The 20,350-nt window shown below is 43.4% G+C and overlaps 1 protein-coding gene across 1 annotated transcript in view; it reads right to left on the bottom strand.

The window, feature by feature from the left end:
* The window catches only part of MTSS2 (MTSS I-BAR domain containing 2), a 315,559-nt gene that overhangs the window by 47,982 nt on the left and 247,227 nt on the right, over positions 1-20,350 (bottom strand). The window contains exon 7 of the mRNA XM_030203599.1: positions 17,634-17,642. Coding sequence (XP_030059459.1) covers positions 17,634-17,642 — 9 coding nt within the window. The remainder of the gene's footprint in view (positions 1-17,633; positions 17,643-20,350) is intronic.

Here is a 20,350-nt window from a genome sequence, read left to right as displayed (position 1 = left end):
ATTGGTTATTGTTCCTAGAAGAATGTTCTTTTTAATAAACGGAGCCTTTTTTTTTTACATCCTGATTCTGTGGGTTTGGCTTTGGCTCCTTCTGTTCCTTTTTTTTGTTTCCACTCAGGCTTCACCCATGTGTATGCCCCCCACCCTTGTATTTATGCACTATACCATGTACAATCACTGTTACAGAATAGCACTTAGATGCCATAAGAACATAAGCATTGCCAAACTGGGACAGATCAAAGGTCCATCAATTTCCAACAGTGGCCAATGCAGGTCACAAGTACCTGGCAAGATCTCAAAATGGTAAAACAGATTTCATGCTGCTTATCCTAGAAATAAGCAGTGGATTTTCCCAAGTCCATATTAATAATGATTTATGAACTTTTCTTTTAGGAACTTGTCCAAACCTTTTTGAATCCTGCTATGCTAACGTTCTCTGGCAATGAATTCCAGAGTTTAATAGCATGTTCAGTGAAGAAATATTTTATCCAATAGTAGCTTCATTACGTGCCCTCTAGTCCTTGTTTTTTTGGAAACAGTAAACAAGCGATTTACCTCTATCCATTCCACTTCACTGGGATTTTATAGACCACTATCATATCCCTCCTCAGCTGCCTCTTGTCCAAGACTCTTTAGTCTTTTCTGATAGGGAAGTCATCCTATCCCCATTATCATTTGGGTTGTTCTTCTCTCTACTTTTTCTAATTCTGCTTTATCTTTATTGGCTCTTTATCCCCCAAATTCTATACATGGTGCTCAAATTTGCACATGCAAATTTCATCTTCTGCCCAATTTGCACATGCAATTTAATTGGATAACAAACCAATTAGCACCAATAATTGGGCGTGAACTGGCAACAGTATCATAGCATCTGCAGTATTACAGAATCTAATTTAGGCGCAAAAGAGTATATGTAAAACCTCTATGACTGTATCTACAGAAAAGCGGGATATCAAGTGTGGAATAAACATAAACAGAAGGGGCTCTGCTTACAAAGGCACACTAGAGTTTTTAGCGCGCACTAATGCTAGAGACATCCATATATTCTTATGGGTGTCTCTAGTGTCAGCGCACGCTAATTTGTAGCATGCGCTAAGAACTTTAGTGCATCTACAGTGCAGCTTAGTAAACAGGGCCCAAGGATTTATATTAGCTTTCAGTTGGTGTAAATTCTTGCGCCCAAAACTGGGAGTGGATCCCAGTGCTAAGCACTATTCTATAAACGGTGCCCAACTAGGAGAGACATTTATAGAATAGCGCTCACTGCTCATTTTTTTTTCAGTGCCCACATTTACTGAATCTAGTCCTATATATATATATATATATATATATATATATATATATATATATATATATATATATATATAAGTCCTAGTATTCTGTAAATTTATCTGTGCATGGGGGACATAAATGTGGATGCCCAGTTATAGAATTGTCATTTGTTCCTATGGTACTAATGACAGTATTTTAGTTTATGTGATACTGCTAAGAAGTTTGTATGTAAATAAGATGTTAATGGAGGTTGACTATAGGTTCATTTTCTTTACTCTGTAGCAATGCTTTCTTCTTATTATTTCTGACTGCCCATTAAAGCACTACTGTTCTAAAACACCAGTGTCAGGTGTTTCTCTGTAAGAGTTTGCAATGAGTCAGCAGCTAATCCTTTAAATTGTTAGCTGGTCTGAATTTATCCTTGCTACTGTCATTTCCTTATGCATGTGGATCTCTCTTATTTTCAGATAAGTCAGTAGTGTAGCCAGGAACTTCGACTGAGGGTGCATCTGCACTTCCCCAATTCTGTCTCCTACTACATCTCTCCCTTCCTTTCCTGGCCCCGGAAAGATCTGGCAATTCCCTCCCTCTCCCCCACCATACCTTACAATCACTTCCAGTCTTTGCTTGGGCAGCATCAATGGCAATGGAACTCATAAGATGCCTGCAACTTGCATCAGGGCTTCCTCCATGAACCGTCTCACCCTTCAGAAAATAGGAAGTTGTGAAAGAAGGGGCAGGATGGTTCAGAAAGAGAGCCCCGTACAGGCCGCAGGCAGCCTTCGAGTGCCGCTGCCACTGGTGCTGCCCCAGGCAAAGACTGGAAGTGATTGTAAGGCACAAGGGGAGGGGGAGGGGATTGGGGGGAGAGAGGGAGAGAACTGTAGATGTTTGCGGGGCCTGGGCTGGGAATGGAAGGGCGAGATGCGACAGGGGGGAGAATAGAGGGACTAGCAGGGGGTGCATATGCAACACACACACCTTGATTGGATAAGCCACAGAGATAAATTACTGTGTTTGGTTTGGTTTTATATATATATATATATTGTTTGATAGCACTTGATATAAATAGTCCAGTGTTCTGTCAAGCTTTGTACCAGAATATGAAAGCACTGTCATATCTTCATGACAATGTGCATATTTTATGACATCATTTGCACATTTTATATATATATATATATATTTTTTTTTTTTTTTTTTTGAGAATTACACATTTTGATATTTATCTGTTTTCTGTTTGTTTGATGCCAGCATTGCCCATACATGGATGAGTATTTTTGATTCCTTTCTTGGTTGTTTTTTTTTTACATCATTTCCCATAATAAATTAAACTCCTTCACTTCTTATGCATCTTTTTCGTGTGTCTTGAATAGATTGTGAGCCTTGTGCAGCAGGGACTGTCTGCTGTGTATATGTGTACATCCCACATCTAGTAACACTATACAAATTGTAACTAGTAGAAGTAATCTAAATCTGGTGCGAGGAATGATGAATCACCTTGCAATTCCAACGCTTAAATACTTAGATTTATACGATGCTTTCTACTTAATTGGTGGCACCGAATGTATTAGTGCTGACAGTGCTGGCCAATATCCATTTAATTTAGGCCTGCTACTCTGCAAGCCTAAATGAAATGAGTAACATACATTTAGGGATTGAACATTGTCACTAAATTAAAAGCTCCCGGTACCACCTTCGCTCCTCCCTTAAATGGATAATATCTGGTCATTTAGTGAGTTGAATGGTCTGATATTATCCATTTAATTTTTAAAAATAAATGAATAGGAGGATTATGTACTTCATCACTTACTGTCGAATGCATTACTGCCGCTGAATATCAGCCCAGTTGTTTCTCTGGGTTTATATACCATGGAGGTACTTTTATAAATCTTGCACAATATTTGCACAGGTAAATAAGAGAATTTAGATGTGGAAATGCCCTACATAGAACAATTTTAGAAAAGCTGTTACTTTAAACATGTATATCTGCAGCACTAGAGGGCATGAATTGAAGTTGAAAGGGGGCGATAATGTCAGGAAGTATTTTTTCACAGAGAGGGTGGTAGATGCCTGGAATGCTCTCCCGCGGGAGGTGGTGGAGATGAAAATGGTAACAGAATTAAAAAATGCGTGGGACAAACACAAAGGAATCCTGTTTAGAGGGATCGGATCCAAAGAAGCTTAGGGGAGAGTAGATAGGAAAGCCATTGCTGGGCTGACTTCTATGGTCTGTGCCCTGATGGAGGCAGAATTCGATTTGGATGGGCCAGAGTGGAGCTTTGACAACTTCAAAAATTTCAGATCAAGGCCAGTGCCGGGCAGACTTCTAGGATCTATGCCTTAAAAATGGCAAGGATAAATCAAGAACAGGCAAACATACCATATGTAATGAGTTCATTTTATTGGGGCAGACTGGATGGACCGTACAGGTCTTTATCTGCAGTCATCTACTATGTTACTATGCATCATGGTTAGGGTGGGCCTGAAAAGCAAGTGTGTATTTCCTGTTTTGCAAAGAAAACACATGGTAACTTCATAAAATCATACTTCACATCCTGCTCAAAGCATGCATAAATGTTTGGAGCACTGATAGTGCAGAATAGTGCTTAACACTGTGGCACTGAAAAACACTTCAAAAATGCTAAGCTCTCAGTTTTGTTAAGTTCGCTCTTTAATTGGCTCCATTGGCTGTTTGTAAAATTTGGCCCTTAGCGCATGTAAGTGTTATCACTGACGTGCACAGGTTGCAAGATTTGCTGCTTACGAATTCAAGAGCTGGCACTTCCAGTACTGCTGCTCTCATGTTGAACATATTTGGTTGTAAAAAAAGATGCTCCACTCTATGTGCTACCAAAGACACATGCATTTCCCATGTACTTTACTGAAGACTCCATATTCAGACAGCCTTTTGCAAAATACCTTACAAATTGTGAACACCTCGGTTTGGACATTCCTTATTTATACTACATTGCTTACTTATAGTCTCCGTATTACCTGTTAAGTTCAACGCGGATTACATAATGAAGAGAACTGGGAATAGCCCAGAGAATTACAAATACAGAGGTCCTTAAGGTGCACTAAAAAATGGCCTGCGGTAGTGTAGACGCGTGTTTTGGGTGCACAGAATTATTTTTCAGCGCATCTACAAAAAAATGCCTTTTTAAAAATTTTGCCGAAAATGGACATGCGGCAAAATGAAAATTGCAGAGCATCCATTTTGGGTCTGAGACCTTACCACCAGCCATTGACCTAGCGGTAAAGTCTCACACAGTAACTGGGCAGTAATGACCTACACGCGCCAAATACCACTTGGCGCGTGCCGATACACGTGGCAGAAAATAAAAATTATTTTTTGGCCGTGCATATCAGATGCGCCAAAAATGAAATTACCGCAAGAACCACATGGTAGCCGAGCAGTAACTCCATTTTGGCACTTGTTGGGCACACGTAGATGCTTAAGCTTAGTAAAAGGGCCCCATAGATTTCCAGACGAACAGTAATGGAGAACCAAAAAATGGACACAATTAAGTAACCCTAATAACTGCAGTGTGATGTATATTTCCTGTATAATAATGGTAAATCACCAAAACTTAACCAAGATACTGTTTAAAAAGCCAAGTTACCTAAAAACCAGGTAATTTTTCAAGTATCTAAGATCCCCGAGTTAATCTATTCCAAATGCTAGCTATCAGATATGCGAAGGAAGATTTAAAAATCTTTAAATACTGGACAACTTTAAGTGATGGAAAGTATAATATCATAGAATCTCTCAACTTTCCTCAATAGCCGGATGTGATAAGATTGAAAACATATACTGCGGGGCAGAACCATATAGAATTTTAAAAACTACTATACAGATCTTAAACAGTATCCTTTCGCGATTTGACTATGTATCTCCTTTGTTGCGGAAACGCCACTGGCTACCTGTGATGCAACGGATTAAATTCAATCTACTGTTATTTGGTTCATCAAATTTATTTGCATACTGTTTTCCAGCATTATGTACCATCTAGGACACTGCATTCTGCTCATGCTGGTTTACTTTCAGCAGCTGATTTGAGGAGTTTGCGATTACAAATGACCAGAACTGATACTCTTTCTATAGCTGGACCTTAAGAATGGAATAAGCTATCTTTGTTTTTGAAATCTCAGAAGTATAATGTATCATTTAAACAGATGTTGAAGGGTTATCTATTAGACCATCTTATTGATTCCTAATGCTGCTTTTGCATTGACACTGCAGTATTAATGCTGAACTGATACCACTGTGTTTTTGAGTTTGTATTGTTGTGTCTTTGAAATTATATATGTTATGTTGTTACCCGCCTTGGATAAAGGCGAGCTATAAATGAAATAAACATAAGCATCCTAGCTCAGTGTTTCCCAAGTCCAGACCTGAAGTACCCCTTGTCGGTCAGGTTTTCAGGATATACACAATGAATAATGATGAACTTGATTTGCACTCGCTGCCTCTATTATATGCAAATCTCTTTCATAGATATTCATTGTGGATATCCTGAAACCTGATTGGCAAGTGGCACTCCAGGATCGGACTTGGGAAACACTGTCCTAGCTTGTATCGGCAACCAATGAGCTCTTTTCAACAAAGGGATTGCCCTTTCATATTTCCCTGCTGAATAAACCAGCTAACTGCTGTGTTTTCTAATGTTTGCATTTTTTCCAGAAGTGATTTAGTGCATCCTGCATAAAGCAAATTACAGTAATCCAAATGATGTATAATTAAAGATTGAACTAATAGTTTGAATTGAAAACATTCAAAACAATTTCATATTCTTCTCATACGTCTTAGATATAAAAAACATCTTCTTTGAAAGTTGGGCAATGCACCTATTCAATAACGAAGTGCTTCCTAACATTACACCTAGAACCTAGACAAACTATGCAAAATCGGGCTTTATATCTCCATATTCATAGTAGATTTTATCAACAGTCCTACTTGTTTCCTCTGGCTTCATCAGTCATCAAATCATAAGCCATTCTTTTCATCTCATGCATATAATCTGCTTTGGGACTTTAGAAGTGTTTCCACTTTTTTATTATCAAGGATGATGCAGTATAATCATGTTCCGACTTTCCCTAATTTTTCATTTTCTGGCGACAGGTAATGAATATACTTTTTCTTCAAGTTTTGTGATTCTTCAAGGGTGGTGATATTTTTCTAAATATCCTGTTATTTTAGGAGATCAGAAAAGCAATTATGTGGCCTCCAGCTCCTCATACATTACTAGTCCAACATCTGGCATATTATTAAACTCAAGTATTCCTCAATGTGTTTTCTATTAATTTGCTAAACTCATCTTTCAGTGGATACCTGCCAACTTTCCGTTTTGCTTTACACTGATCCTTTTGTATTAAAATTGTCTCCATCAGTGGTAGCAAATTATACTGATTTGCTTCTATGCAAATATTGTGTATATTTTGGGTGGAGGTGGGATTTCCACTAAAGAGAATATTGCTGGTTACAATTTTATACAATCTAGTCTCCTAGAGTTGAAGGAGTCAATATTCAGCAAGTTTTTAGTGGGCAGAAAAGGCCCTTGCCCACGTAAATCACACAGAGTGGGCCAGACACTAATATTCAGTGGCACATACTGAGATAGGCACCAGTGGTGTCCTATCACAGAATGGCCACAGGAGGGAGCCCTGCATCCTTCTATCCCAGGCCAAACCTAGAACATATGAAAGGAATGACATTCCCCCTTTAAGAATTCGCAGACATGGGACCTGTCAGGGTAGGAGAGAGTCATTGCCCTTTTTAAAAAAGGGTGGAGGGCAGCGTCCCTACAGGTGGGAAGTAGAGGGAATGGTTTAGAGCCTAGACACCATTAAAAGCACTCCCTAGGAGGAAGCAAGGGGGAGAACCTAGAGGAAAGGAGTCCTACCATTAACAACAGAAGATGAATAGAACATACTGACAATCCCAGGATGTGGACTTAAGCAAAGGAAGAGGTACTTACTTTTATGGGTTACTGGGGGATAATGTTGGAACTAAGTGTTGAACTGCAATTTTGGAGTAAAGACGTTGCCCTTTGGAACTAAGACTAACAGCCAGGGGTGGAGGACAGGACTGTAAGGTCATAGTGAAATATTGTCCTGTCCAAGGGGTGAAGGCCATTTAACTGAGTTTCTAGTACTCCAGAGAAAGGGCTCAGTTCAACATTGGAATGTGGAAGAGAAATGTATTTAAACAGAAATACCTCTACAGAGTTGGTTGGAAGCGGCTATGCACAGGGTGGATTTGCATAAAGCTAGGCCATGAAGACAGCCTAATTTGCACAGTGCCCCAAGACCTGCTAACCAAGTATATCTGTCATACAGGGAAGACCCTTAAAACTTTGGAAGAAACAGAGCTAGTGTTTTTCAAAGGAAAGGAGTTGCAACAAGGGTTTTGAAAAAGTCAGCCTGACAGTGAGAAGGCTCAGTACCAAGGACTACTAGAGTATTGTCAATGCTCCAATTGACTGCCTCTGAGCTCTTTTCTTAGAGGCAAAAAGTTTTTCAGTGTGCACTACAGGACACTTGGCCGAGATCCTGACCACAACAAGGGGGGTTGTTATTATTATTATTTGTTACATTTGTATCCCACATTTTCCCACCTTTTTGTAGGCTCAATGTGGCTTGTTGTTGCAGTTAGCCCTAAGACCCCATGACAGTACTTAGGTAGTGCCATTGAAGACTCAGCTCTAACCACCTGGTTAATGCCAGGGCAGTCCAGAAGCAAGCTGGCAGTTATAATAACATAGATAATGACAGACAAAAAACCTGAAATACCCATCCAGTTTGCCCCATAAGATAAACTCACAGCATAAGATGATATATATATATATAAAATCAGGGATCAACTATAGAAGTCTGCCTGGCATTGGCCTTATTTCCCAATTACTGGAGTTACCATCTAGGCACTGCTAAGTTTTGTTTTAATTCCATTCTCTTTCCATATAGGAATCTTTTGTGTTTATCCCATACAGTTTTGAATTCTGTTACTGTTTTTGTCTCCACTACTTCCTGTGGGAGGGCATTCCATGCATCCACCACCCTCTCTGTGAAAAAGTACTTCCTGACATTACTCCTAAGTCACCTCAGTTCATGTCCTCTAGTTCTCCTACTTCCCCTTTTCTAGAAAACATTTGTTTGCATATTAATACCTTTCAAATATTTAAACATCTTTATCATATCACTCTTTTACCTCCTTTCCTCTAACCCAGTCCTCGGGACACAACTAGCCAGTCAGGTTTTCAGGATACCCACAATAAATGTGCAATAGACTTGCATACAATGGAGGTAGGGCATGCAAATCTATCTCATGCATATTCATTGTAGGTATCCTGAAAACCTGACTGGCAAGGTCTGTCCCGAGGACTGGGTTGTGAACTCCTGCTCTAGAATATACATATTCAGTTCGAGTCTCTTCTCATATGTCTTTTGGTCCAAGCCCCATATCATTTTTGTCACTTTTCTTTGAATGGCTTCAAGTCTTTTTACATCCTTAGCAAGATATGGCCTCCAAAACTGAACACAATACTCCAAGTGGGGCCTCACCAATGACTTGTACAGGGGCATCAACACCTCTTTTCTTCTGCAGGTTATACCTCTTTCTAACTGGCCTAGCATCCTTCTGGCTACGGCCACTGCCTTGTCACACTGTTTCGCTGCCTTGAGATCCTTGGACACTATCACCCCAAGGTCCCTCCTCTGGTTTGTGCTTAATAGTCTCTTACCTCCAATCTGGTACTAAATCTGAGAAATCTGTTAGAGAAAGGAAGGGATGAACTGTGACTTCTAGTGAGAGGTACAGAAACTGCTGATGCAATTAAAGCTCTGCAATCAGAGAAAAGCCTAGGGGACGATGCATTTACATAGCCATTTTATGAAGGATATGTGGCGTATTACCTGCAGCCATTGCTAGAGTACTTAAGGCAATATTGAATGGGAATGAACTTTCTCAACCAACAAAGGTGGCAGAGATTCTATGATTTACAAATCTGAAAAGATTCTTCTGAATGTGGGTTTTGGCCAAGATTTTCTGGCATGGCGAACCAAAAAATATCTCCCTAAGTTTTGAGACAGAGATCAATAGGATGTATTAAAGCCACAAAAGGAGAAGGCAGCAAATGTACCTTGGAACAAATACAGGGTTTCCTAAAATTCTCCTGATGACCTCACGGACAGGCAGTCATCTGGCTATCAGGATGAATATTGCCAGTGCCCAGATAAATTTCAGCTGCCGTCATATTTATTTATTCATTTATTCATTTCACTTAGGGGTAGATGCATCAAGCAAACGTAAAAAAATCAGAAACGTAAAAAACTTTACCGAATCTCAAATAACGAAGCATGCTCCAAAAACACAGCCCCAAAACGTTTGGTGCGGTTTTGTAAAGAACGATGCACTAATCCCCGTCGGTAATCGGCTCGTAAAGCATGCGCAACGCAGCCAAGCGTTATGCTGGCTGCTCTGCGCATGCCAGAAACGTAAGAAAAAAAGATAACACAAACACGTGGCTCCCCACTTTCCCCTGCATGTCTCCACAAACATTAAAGGATCGGGAGGGGGCAAAGGCGCTCATCAGCAGCGTCCTGTATGGACGGCCTTGCCTTGCCTTGCCCCCCCCCCGAAGTCCCCGCTGCTCCCCGCTGCTCCGTTTGTGAAATAAAAGCTTTTAAAAATGAAACCTTTGCAGTGGTTGGGCTCCCCCTCCCTTTCTGTCTCTCTCTTCTTTAGTCGGCAATGCTCCGCCTCCTGCCCTCCTCCACCTCCGTGCCCCGCCCCCCGATTTCGTCCCCGCCGCTCCCCCCCACCACTGGACCCCCCCCCTCCACCATAATGGCCGGTGCAGCGCCTCTCACTTATGTTTGAAGGCGCTGCACAGGATGGATCAGCTATTATTGAGCTCTTCTGTCTCCTCCGATGTCTCCTTTTTCTTCCTGTGTCCGCCCTCCTCTGACGTCAGTTATCTACGTAGCAGCGGGGAGCAGCGGGGACTTCGGGGGGGGGGGGGCAAGGCAAGGCAAGGCCGTCCATACAGGACGCTGCTGATGAGCGCCTTTGCCCCCTCCCGATCCTTTTTTAATTTAGTTTCCTTTTTTATTTTAGGCACAGGGAAGCAGGGAGCCACTTTTCTTTTAAAACATGCCAGCAATTTGGTTTTTCATTGTGCAGGGGGCAGTGGGGAGATGACAGCTCAGGCTTTAACGACAGGTCTGAGCTGACGTTAAATTTCTGGTGGTAAGTGAATCGTTGCTATCGTCGGTTTGGTTAGTGCATTCCGAATTGTCTACATTTCAATGGTAGTTTCTCATTTGCATTCCAGTTTCGTTAGCTGCTACTGCCGTCGAAAAATAGGCTTTAGTGCATGGAAAGGATAGGAAATTCTTCCTTAAGGGCTCATTTAACGATGAAAAACGTTTAGTGCATCTGGGCCTTATATTCCTCCTAAGACCTAAGCACGTTCCAATCTTAACATACACAATAAATAAACATATATACAAAACAAGGGAAAGGAACTTGATATATCACCTTTCTGTGGTTTTTGCAACTACATTCAAAGTGGTTTACTTAGTATATACAGATACTTTTTGTGCCTGGGGCAATGGAGGGTGAAGTGACTTGCCCCGGAGTCACAGTGGGAATTGAACTCAGTTCCCCTGGATCAAAATCTGCTGCACTAACCACTAGGTTACTCCTCCACTAGACAAATGTTGCTATGTTGCTATCACATATCAAAAAAAAAAAAAGAAAAAAAACCTCTCTTCACACTCTTCCTCTATCCCCTTGGATACAACTGTGCCAAACTGCCAAAAATGCCTTGCCCAAATATGATATTCAGTGCCAGTATCCCAGTATGACCCAGCACTGACTGGATATTTAAAAAAAAGCCCAAAGCAGCTAGTTAGAAAAATGCTGACTGTTTCAAACTGAATATTGACCCATTTGTGAATACCGGGTCTCCAGTGTACGCAGACATATCTTGTTTATGAACGATATCCTGAATATCTAACTGGCTGTAGGGTCACTAGATGAGTTCTGAGAAGTCCTCGGAGTGGAGGAGTAGCCTAGTGGTTAGTGCAGTGGACTTTGATCCTGGGGAACTGAGTTCGATTCCCACTGCAGCTCCTTGTGACTCTGGGCAAGTCACTTAACCCTCCATTGCCCCTGGGTACAAAATAAGTACCTGAATATATGAAAACCGCTTTGAATGTAGTTGCAAAAACCCCAGAAAGGCGGTATATCAAGTCCCCTTTCCCTCATCTAATACAATTAAGAGTAGAAAAGGAACCCTGATATGTCAGTAAGTAAGTATAAGAAACGCTTGCTAAACTGTGAACACTAACTGTACAGATTTCCCCCCAGTTTATGGAGGGTGCTGGGGGTAGAGGGTTAGGCATTGTGGAGATAGGATAGGTGTAAAGGATAGTCACAAGGGCTATGAGGCTTGCATCACAGACAGTGTGTGCTGTCAGACTGGGTGCTATGGATAGGGTTCCTGGGAGATATGCTTAGCAAATGTGGTAATGCATGACAAAAAGTGGGATGATAATCAGCATTGGGTATAACCTAGAGAGTGTTCAGCGGATTTCAATGAGCTGGCTGGAACCTGTAGTTGGTTTTGGCTAGTATGAGCATTGTCCTATAGGCTAGTTTATATAGGAAGAGTGATCTCCCTCTGGCAGTTGGTGCTAGATATACAGCTAACTGCTGAGAGATGGTCAAAGGCTGCTTTGGTCATATGCATGCATGCGGCTATGAAGGAACAGAAATAGGTTTTGTGAGGACTTGGTATTGACTTGCTTCCTGCTCTATTGTGACCCAGATCTCCACCCAGATCTCCCCCATTCAATCTGTGCAATGCAAGCACAGGTATCTGGTCTGTTTTTTCTTATTCTCAATCTGCACAAAGCGAGAGAGAGAGCGAGAGTCACACAGAAGAATTAGAGGTTCCTTTTTCCATCTTGCTAATGAATGGCAAGACAGCTTCTATGTGTGCAATGTGCATCTCCCGACCTGGTAGCCCGGGTTTAACCCTTTCCCTGTGTTGTTGCAGCATACTCTGTTGCATGCCAGCACTACCACATCCTTTTCTATCTCCTTCTCTGTGATGCTATGTCATGCAGGCCCTGGCTAAGGTTTCTGTATGGTGGTAGGGGCAGATGGTGTGACAGACAGGCTATAGGTTGGCAGCTGGCCCCTTCAATGAGCAGCTGCATTGCTACTTTCACATGTATCCTTCACGGGAGTGTTTGTGTTCACTTATTCACTAGCCTCCCTTGAATCTCCAGAGTGCAACGGTTGCATTCAGAAATATGAAGCGCCAATCATTAGGAGTGTGTCGTACAGATTAGTGACCTATCTGCCACTCCCAGTCTTTTAGCCTTTTCTCTCGCTCTTCTTAGGCAGGGCCGTGCCTAGGGTCTCTGGCGCCCCCCTGCAGACTATCAGTTGGAGGCGGCGCGGCGCGTCCCCCCCCCCCCCCCCCCGTGAAAATGATCGCTCACCACTTGCCACACTGACAGGAATTATCAGCAATATTCTTAGAAACAAACTGCTATACATTGAAAAAATAAGATAGCAGACGTAAATTCTCAAAGTGGACATATTCCAAACACTAAAATGAAAATAAAATGATTTTTTTCTACCTTTGTTGTCTGGTGACTTTCTTTTTCTGATCATGCTGGCCCAGTATCTGATTCTGCTGCTATCTGTCCTCTTAACTCCATTTCCAGGGCTTCCTTTCCATTTATTTCTTTCCTTTCCTCCTTTCTTCTTCCTTTCTGGTCCTCAGCTTCTGCCTATTTTCTTCATCCATGTGCAGTTTTTCTCCTCTCTTCCTTTTCCCTCATTTCATCTCCTTCATCTCTCTTCCCTCCCCTCTATGTCCAGCAATTTCTCCTCGCTCCCTGAGCCCTGCCCTCCCATCCATGCTCCTCTGTCCCCTGCCCCCTCCATTCATCCTTATCCAGCAATTCCCCTCTCTCCCTGAGCCCTGCCCTGCAATCCATATTCATCCATGCCCATCTGTCCCCTGCCCCCTCCATTCATCCCTATCCAGCAATTCCCCTCTCTCCCTTAGCCCTGCCCTCCCAATCCATGCCCATCCATGCTCCTCTGTCCCGTCCCCTCCATTCATCCCTATCCAGCAATTCCCCTCTCTCCCTGAGCCCTGCCCTCCCAATCCATGCCCATCCATGCTCCTCTGTCACCTGCCCCCTCCATTCATCCCTATCCAGCAATTCCCCTCTCTCCCTTAGCCCTGCCCCTGCAATCCATATCCATCCATGCCCATCTGTCCCCTCCATTCATCCCTATCCAGCAATTCCCCTCTCTCCCTGAGCCCTGCCCTCCCAATCCATGCCCATCCATGCTCCTCTGTCCCCTGCCCCCTCCATTCATCCCTTTCCAGCAATTCCCCTCTCTCCCTGAGCCCTGCCCTCCAATCCATGCTCCTCTGTGCCCTCCATTCATCCCTAATTCCCTATCCAGCAATTCCCCTCTCTCCCTGAGCCCTGCCCCTCCCATCCATGCTCCTCTGTCAACCTCCATTAATCCCTATCCAGCAATTCCCCTCTCTCCCTTCCATGACCCCCCAACCACGCATCCATGCTCGTCTCTCCCCTGCCCTCACGCTCCCATTGTTCAACTACTGCCGCCCTCTTCTCTCCCACCAACATCCCTTTTCTTGTTTTTTCTTTTTAAATTTACCTCCGTGGCGGTCCAGCAGCGCAGCGTAAGTGAAGGAGGCGGCGCTCGCCTCCCGACGTCTCTAGCCTTCCCTTCGCTGTGTTCCGCCTTCTTCTGACGTCATTTCCTTGACGTCAGAAGAAGGCGGAACACAGCGAAGGGAAGGCTAGAGACGTCGGGAGCGCCACCTCCTTCACTGATGCTGCGCTGCTGGACCGCCACGGAGGTAAATTTAAAAAGAAAAAAAAAAGAAAAGGGATGTTGGGGGGGGGGAGAAGAGGGCGGGCAGTAGTTGAACAATGGGAGCGAGAGGGCGAGCGAGGTGAGCATGGTGCGGTGGCGCCCCCCTGCCATGCTTACCTCGCTTACCGTGTTGGCACGGCCCTGTTCTTAGGGTTACCATATTTTGTCCCCCAAAAAGGAGGACACATACCCCACCCCGCCCCTTTCACTCCTGCCCCGCCCCCTGACACATTTTCCCCTTCCCCGTCACACACTCAGTCACTCCCCCTCCCCTTACTACTGCCCTGATGATCTAGTAATCTCTTCAAGGCAGGAAAGAGCCCCCTCTTTTCTGCCCGGAGCGCTGCCCTGCATGCATCCTTCCTGTTCCTGATCTCGGTGCCGATTCAAAATGGCCGCCGAGAGTTGAAGTCTCGCGAGGTCACTTCAACACTCAGCAGCCATTTTGAATCAGCGCCGAGATCAGGAAGGATGCATGCAGGGCAGCGCTCCGGACAGGAAAGAGGGGGCTCTTTCCTGCCCCGAAGGTGGAAGAGGTCACTAGACCACCAGGGCAGTATTAAGTAAGGGGAGGGGAGGATAGCAATCTGCCCGTTTGTCCAGAAATCCGGACAAACGGGCAGATTGGCAAAACCCACCCGGTTACCCGGACATGTCTTCAAAAAGAGGACATGTCTGGGTAAATCCGGACATATGGTAACCCTAGCTCTTCTGAGCCTTAGGAACACCTCAGAGAAGAAATGCCTTGTAGGCCAAGCAATTAGATGGCATCTGAGCACAGTTTCCTGGAAACTTGGCCTCCTTCTTCACTAACAGGTTCAAGTGATGTCAGGTTCATGCACATATTGTTGCCACTGCTTAAAGGATTTTATCTGGTTGGAAAGTTCAGGTGGGTTACTCCTTTGTTAGTACTGCAGGGTCCTTCAAAATGTGCCCTCATGTTGCCTCTACTTTATTTCCTTTAACCATCTCCAATGACATCCTATTCATGGTAAATGATGGTTTTGTTTCTATGGGACAGGTCTACATCACTTCCATGTAGATCTTTAACCACAGAGACACTGTCTGACATATCTCACAGAGTTCACCCTTCTCCCTACTGGCACTTACCTCTGAGGCTTGCTTGTTAAAATGCTTGGCCAGTTTTCCCAGGACCAGCACATTCTTCTGCTGTTCTTCCTTTGGTGAGGTACAGGGAACAGCTCATTCTCCCACCTAGCATAAGCCTGGCCAGGAGGAGGGTATCTTCCCTGCCAAAATTAGGCTTGTGAGCTCTGAAAGTCATTTGGGCATGTTCCTGTACCTGCTACATCAGCACACACAGCACAAAAGTGGACGTGCAGATGAGGAAATATACGTGGATAGCATTGCTGCAAGAGGGCATTCTTTTAGCCCCATTTACAAGCCTATTTATAAAGTGTGTGCCCTCCCACACACACTTTATATAATACTGGCGTACATCTAGTCGGGGCCACTTTTGGGTGCACCTGGATTTTTGGCCACCTCTTATAGACTTGCGTCATAGTGCTGCTGAAAATTTGCAGATAGCAGATTTATACATTTGGAGGGCAATTCTATTTTTAGATGCCTAGAGGTTGCCTATTTTATAAAGGTGCTTACTTTCCTTCATAGAATGCTAGCACAACAGGTAAAATATGCACGTATAATTTAATTGTGACCACTCACACTCAACATAGTCTGTTGTAATTGCTCACACCTATATTGTTAGCACAGATGCACAGATTATAGTATTGAGAGCCGTCGAGAGGGGGGAGGGCAGGGGGGCAAAATTCCCCGGGCCCGGCCTCCAATGGGGGACTAGGCACCGCTTATTCCTGCCTGCCTGCTTCCAGGTCTGTGTCTCTCCTGCTCCTGTGTGCCAGGACCCAGATGACTGTATTATCACAATAACCCGGGTGCACGTGCATGCAGGACGTCAGTCAGGACTCACAGCACAGATCAGCAAACGCGCCGGAGACTGGCGCTGAAGAACACTAAGGCTTGCGGGGGTTGGGGACCCCCACCAGCAAAGGTACCTGGCGGCGGTGGCAGGAGTTGAAAGTGAAGGGGGAGGGTCAGCGCCTGGGGGAGGCGGCTAAAATGTGCCCCCCCCACACCTTGGGCTCTGGACCCCCCTCCCGCCGAGGTCTGGCTACACCCCTGATTCCACCCATGTGTATACACACCTTCAAACTATACGCCATCAAATTTAAGCACCAGTTTAAAGAACAGCATGTAGCCAGAATTCTGGCATTTACATGTGAGTGTATGCCAGTATTCAGGTCATTTATGCACATCCTTGGCACCTACATGTTGGCAACTTCTTTATAAAATTACCACTCTGATAGCTACCATTAAGTATACAAGTCCCTTTGAAGATTGGTTCCAAACTGTCTTATAATCTAGGCCACAAACCAGCATTCCAATTTTACAGAATCTGCAGCTAATATATCATGTTGCGAGAGTATTATCTAGCAGAGATCCTGGATCCTAGAGGGATTTTGAGAAGAAGTCTCTCTGTATATGGTTGATCTCAGCATTAATCACAAGAATCAGGCGAGACGTTCCTTGTGGAAGCAGGGATGGGGGTAGAGGGGTGGGCAGCCAGCAGGGATGGGCTGGAAATGACACTGATACCAGGAGGTTTGCACCCCCCCCCCCCCTTCCTGCATTCTTACTCACCTTTTGTACCACTTAAAGGAAGAATATGACCATTTCATCCCTGGAAATATAAGTTCTTATAGAGTACTGGAATCTCAATGCACTTGTCAGGGAGAAGAATAACCTGAATGAAGATTTTGGTACCTCGCTGGAATGCCATGAACACCAGCAAAATGTCTTGTCAATTTCTTTCTTGACTCCCAGTGCAAAACCTTCTATGTGTCACAGCCTTATTGGCTCAGTCTCATAAGCAAGACCACAAATGGTAGCATGTCTATCAAAAAATAAAGACACGGTCAACTTGTGCCAAAGAGAAACCGTGTTGTCCTGTGACCAAGTAAACCTAGCATAGATTTCTGTACCCAGGTATTTCTTCATTTATTTATTCATTAGGATTTATTTGCCGCCTTTTTGAAGGAATTCACTCAAGGCGGTGTATAGGTATAATAGACAGAGGTCTACAAGCTAGAACTGGATTTCTGATCTGCAGTGAACTGGGTGCAAGTAGAGCTCTAAATTTCAGACTTCAGCGTGCTGGTAAAGAAGGCGGTGCGGGGCCAACTGCTTTTGCCTTATTATTCTCCTTTCTGCGTACAGAGCGTCTATGCTGAGTTACTCGCCAGTCTCACAGACGTCTGAGATAAATGGGTCATTTCTAGCCCAACCACTGGGGGAAAACGGAAATAAATAAAAGAGGGAAGTGGCAGAACAAAAAGGGGGAAAGAGTGGGGAGCAGAAAGCTGCGTTGCATTTGACTTACCAAGTAGCTCTACAGGAAGTATGTGAGAAGGAGGAAGACAGGAGAGGGGGGAGAGAGAGAGGGTAAGTGATAGAAGGCTGAGACACAAGAGTCATTCTCATCTAAGGTGGGGTAAGCCACCATACACGGGTAAGCAAACTATCAAAAGAGACTGTCTTCAGAGCAGCTCAGGGAGGCGCCACAGCAGCAAAGTGTACAATATCACCAAATTTTTGTTTGCTTACTGATCATATGTTGGGATGTTGGTAGAAAGCTGACAGCATCATTGCAGAATCTCTGTCTGAGGTGAGATTATCTGAAGTACATTGAGGGCCTGATTTTATAACAGGGTGTCTATGTGAGAAGTCAAAAAAGGCACCTAATTTAAGCTGATTTTATGAAGGCAACATAGAAGCCTCTGTGCCTTAATGAAATAGGCTCCCAGATCCAGCTCCAACAGTGCACAAATGCTGACACAGGTTTACACACTGCTCTGAAGAGTGTATAAATGCGTATATGTACTCTCTGCTTTTCACCCATGTATTTTTAAAATACGCACGTATATTGCAACTTCACCTCCATAGTACCCAAACTGCGCCCCTGGAAATGTCTATGTGTAGACTTTGTATAAATAGATGTGGCCTGTCCATATGTGTACTTTTTACATGTGTATGCCATTGCGCAAATTTAAAAAAGCTGTTGTCCGCAGGTAAAACAGGCTTCACATGTGGAAAAAGCTTTGTAAATTTAACCCTATGATTTAAGCTACCTCAGAGCAGTGAAAAATAAAAATGAAATAAGCCCTGCAGAGCTGTGCCAGAGAAAACTCGTCCTGTCATATGCTATACGCAGAGCAGCATCAGGGAAACTCTACTACTGAGAAACTCCCTGAACTGCTCTCCCTGTGCCAGAAAAAAATCCCAGTATTGTGAATATCTCTTGGCACCAACTCCAGGATTGTAAGCTATTTCCTAGCTCTCTGTGCGTCAGTAAATTTTCAGCCATGTGTTTGCTCCAAGGAATGCAAACTGGTTCCTCTCTGGAGTGTGGGGGGGGGGGGTAATTTTCATTGGCGGTAGTCAATGTTTTCATTTAAACACTGCACACAAAACAAGAAGGTTTCCCCCTAGCAACAAACCACAAAACTATGAAAAAAAGGAAAAGTAGGGGATAGACCAAATGTATTTCCAAACAGTAGGTTTACTACAAACAGACAGACTCGACGCACTCCTGCGTTTTGGCGCAAAACACGGCTGTTCAGGAGTCAAACAAAATGTCTCAGTCACTGATGATAATAGTAAACAGATCGTCTATGCTGTACCATTGGATTTTTTAGTCTATGCTGAAACACAGGGTATCGCTAAGCGAAAGCATATCAAACATAAAGCATGTCACAGAGGATACTCTGCGTTTCAGCATTGTCTATGCTGTACCACTGGATTTTTTAGTCTGTTTGTTTACTATTATCATAAGTGGCTGAGATGTTTTGTTTGACTCCTGAAGCAGGCGTGTTTTGTGCCAATAAACCTGCTGTTTGGAAATGCGTTTGGTGTACCCCCTATTTTTTCCTTTTTTTTTTTTTTTACAGTTTAATTTAATTTAAACGCTGGACACTGACCACTGCTGCCACTATTTAGCAGGCCTAAACTAAATGTACAGACTATCTGTATAGTAGCTGAACATTGCTGCTATATGGATATTTTCTGATTGCCACCTTTGCTATTTCCTCCCTTGGCCCCTTCACAAGGCGGATGGTGCCGGGACACATAAGACATATTTTCACCCCAGCACTAAACGTACACCAGTCTATATTCAGCGCTATTTAACCATTCTGAAACAGCTGCAGGCCAGTTAAATAGCACTTAACCGGTTATCCGTGAATACTGAGCAGGAGATAGCCAGTTATCTCCTGCTGAATATTCACGGTCGGCATGATATAACTGGCTATCTGAAATATTCAGTGCTTCGTCGGCCAAGTTAAGTGGCCAAATTGGGCTGCTGAAATAGCAGGCCTGTCTTTGACTGCTATGAACTTAGCTAGCCAGCACTGAATATTGACTTCGCTGGCTATGTTTATAGCGAAACCTCAACTACCAGGGACACCTACAGAGATGGCCTTCCCTTAATGGCTTTTATCAGAAATTTCTCTCAATCCTCTTGAGTAGAGAGATGTGGCAGCCGTGTTAGTCCACTTTTAAAGGTAATCAATAGAAATAAAACATGGAAAAGAAAATAAGATGATACCTTTTTTATTGGACATAACTAAAAAATGTATCATCTTATTTTCTTTTCCATGTTTTATTTTTATTGATCTCAATCCTCTGAAACAAGCCACAATAGAAAACAACTCTTAAGGAAAAAAACTGTAAAAGAGAAAAACCTATTGTGACCAAAAACAGAGGAAAACATTTTACCAAATTCACTAAGACACTCTTCCCTTAAGAAAGCATCATTATACTGAAAACATTATGCCTACATGTGCATAGTAAAAAAACTACTACTTAGCTTACACACCCAGGTGATCTCAGTAGTACAGTGTTACAGTGGATCTGCTTCTTTAATCTGAACGGGACTGATGATTTTGTGGAAATACAAGTAATACTGCAATCCCCCAGGTGTCTAAGCTAAGTAGTAGTTTTGTACTGTGCACATGTAGGCATAATGTTTTCAGCATAATGATGCTTTAAAGGAAGAGTGTCTTAGTGAATTTGGTAAAATGTTTTCCTCTGTTTTTTTGG

The sequence above is a fragment of the Microcaecilia unicolor genome, chromosome 5 (genome assembly GCF_901765095.1).
Source record: "Microcaecilia unicolor chromosome 5, aMicUni1.1, whole genome shotgun sequence".
Classification (NCBI taxonomy): domain Eukaryota; kingdom Metazoa; phylum Chordata; class Amphibia; order Gymnophiona; family Siphonopidae; genus Microcaecilia; species Microcaecilia unicolor.
This window is presented reverse-complemented; position numbering and strand designations above follow the sequence as displayed.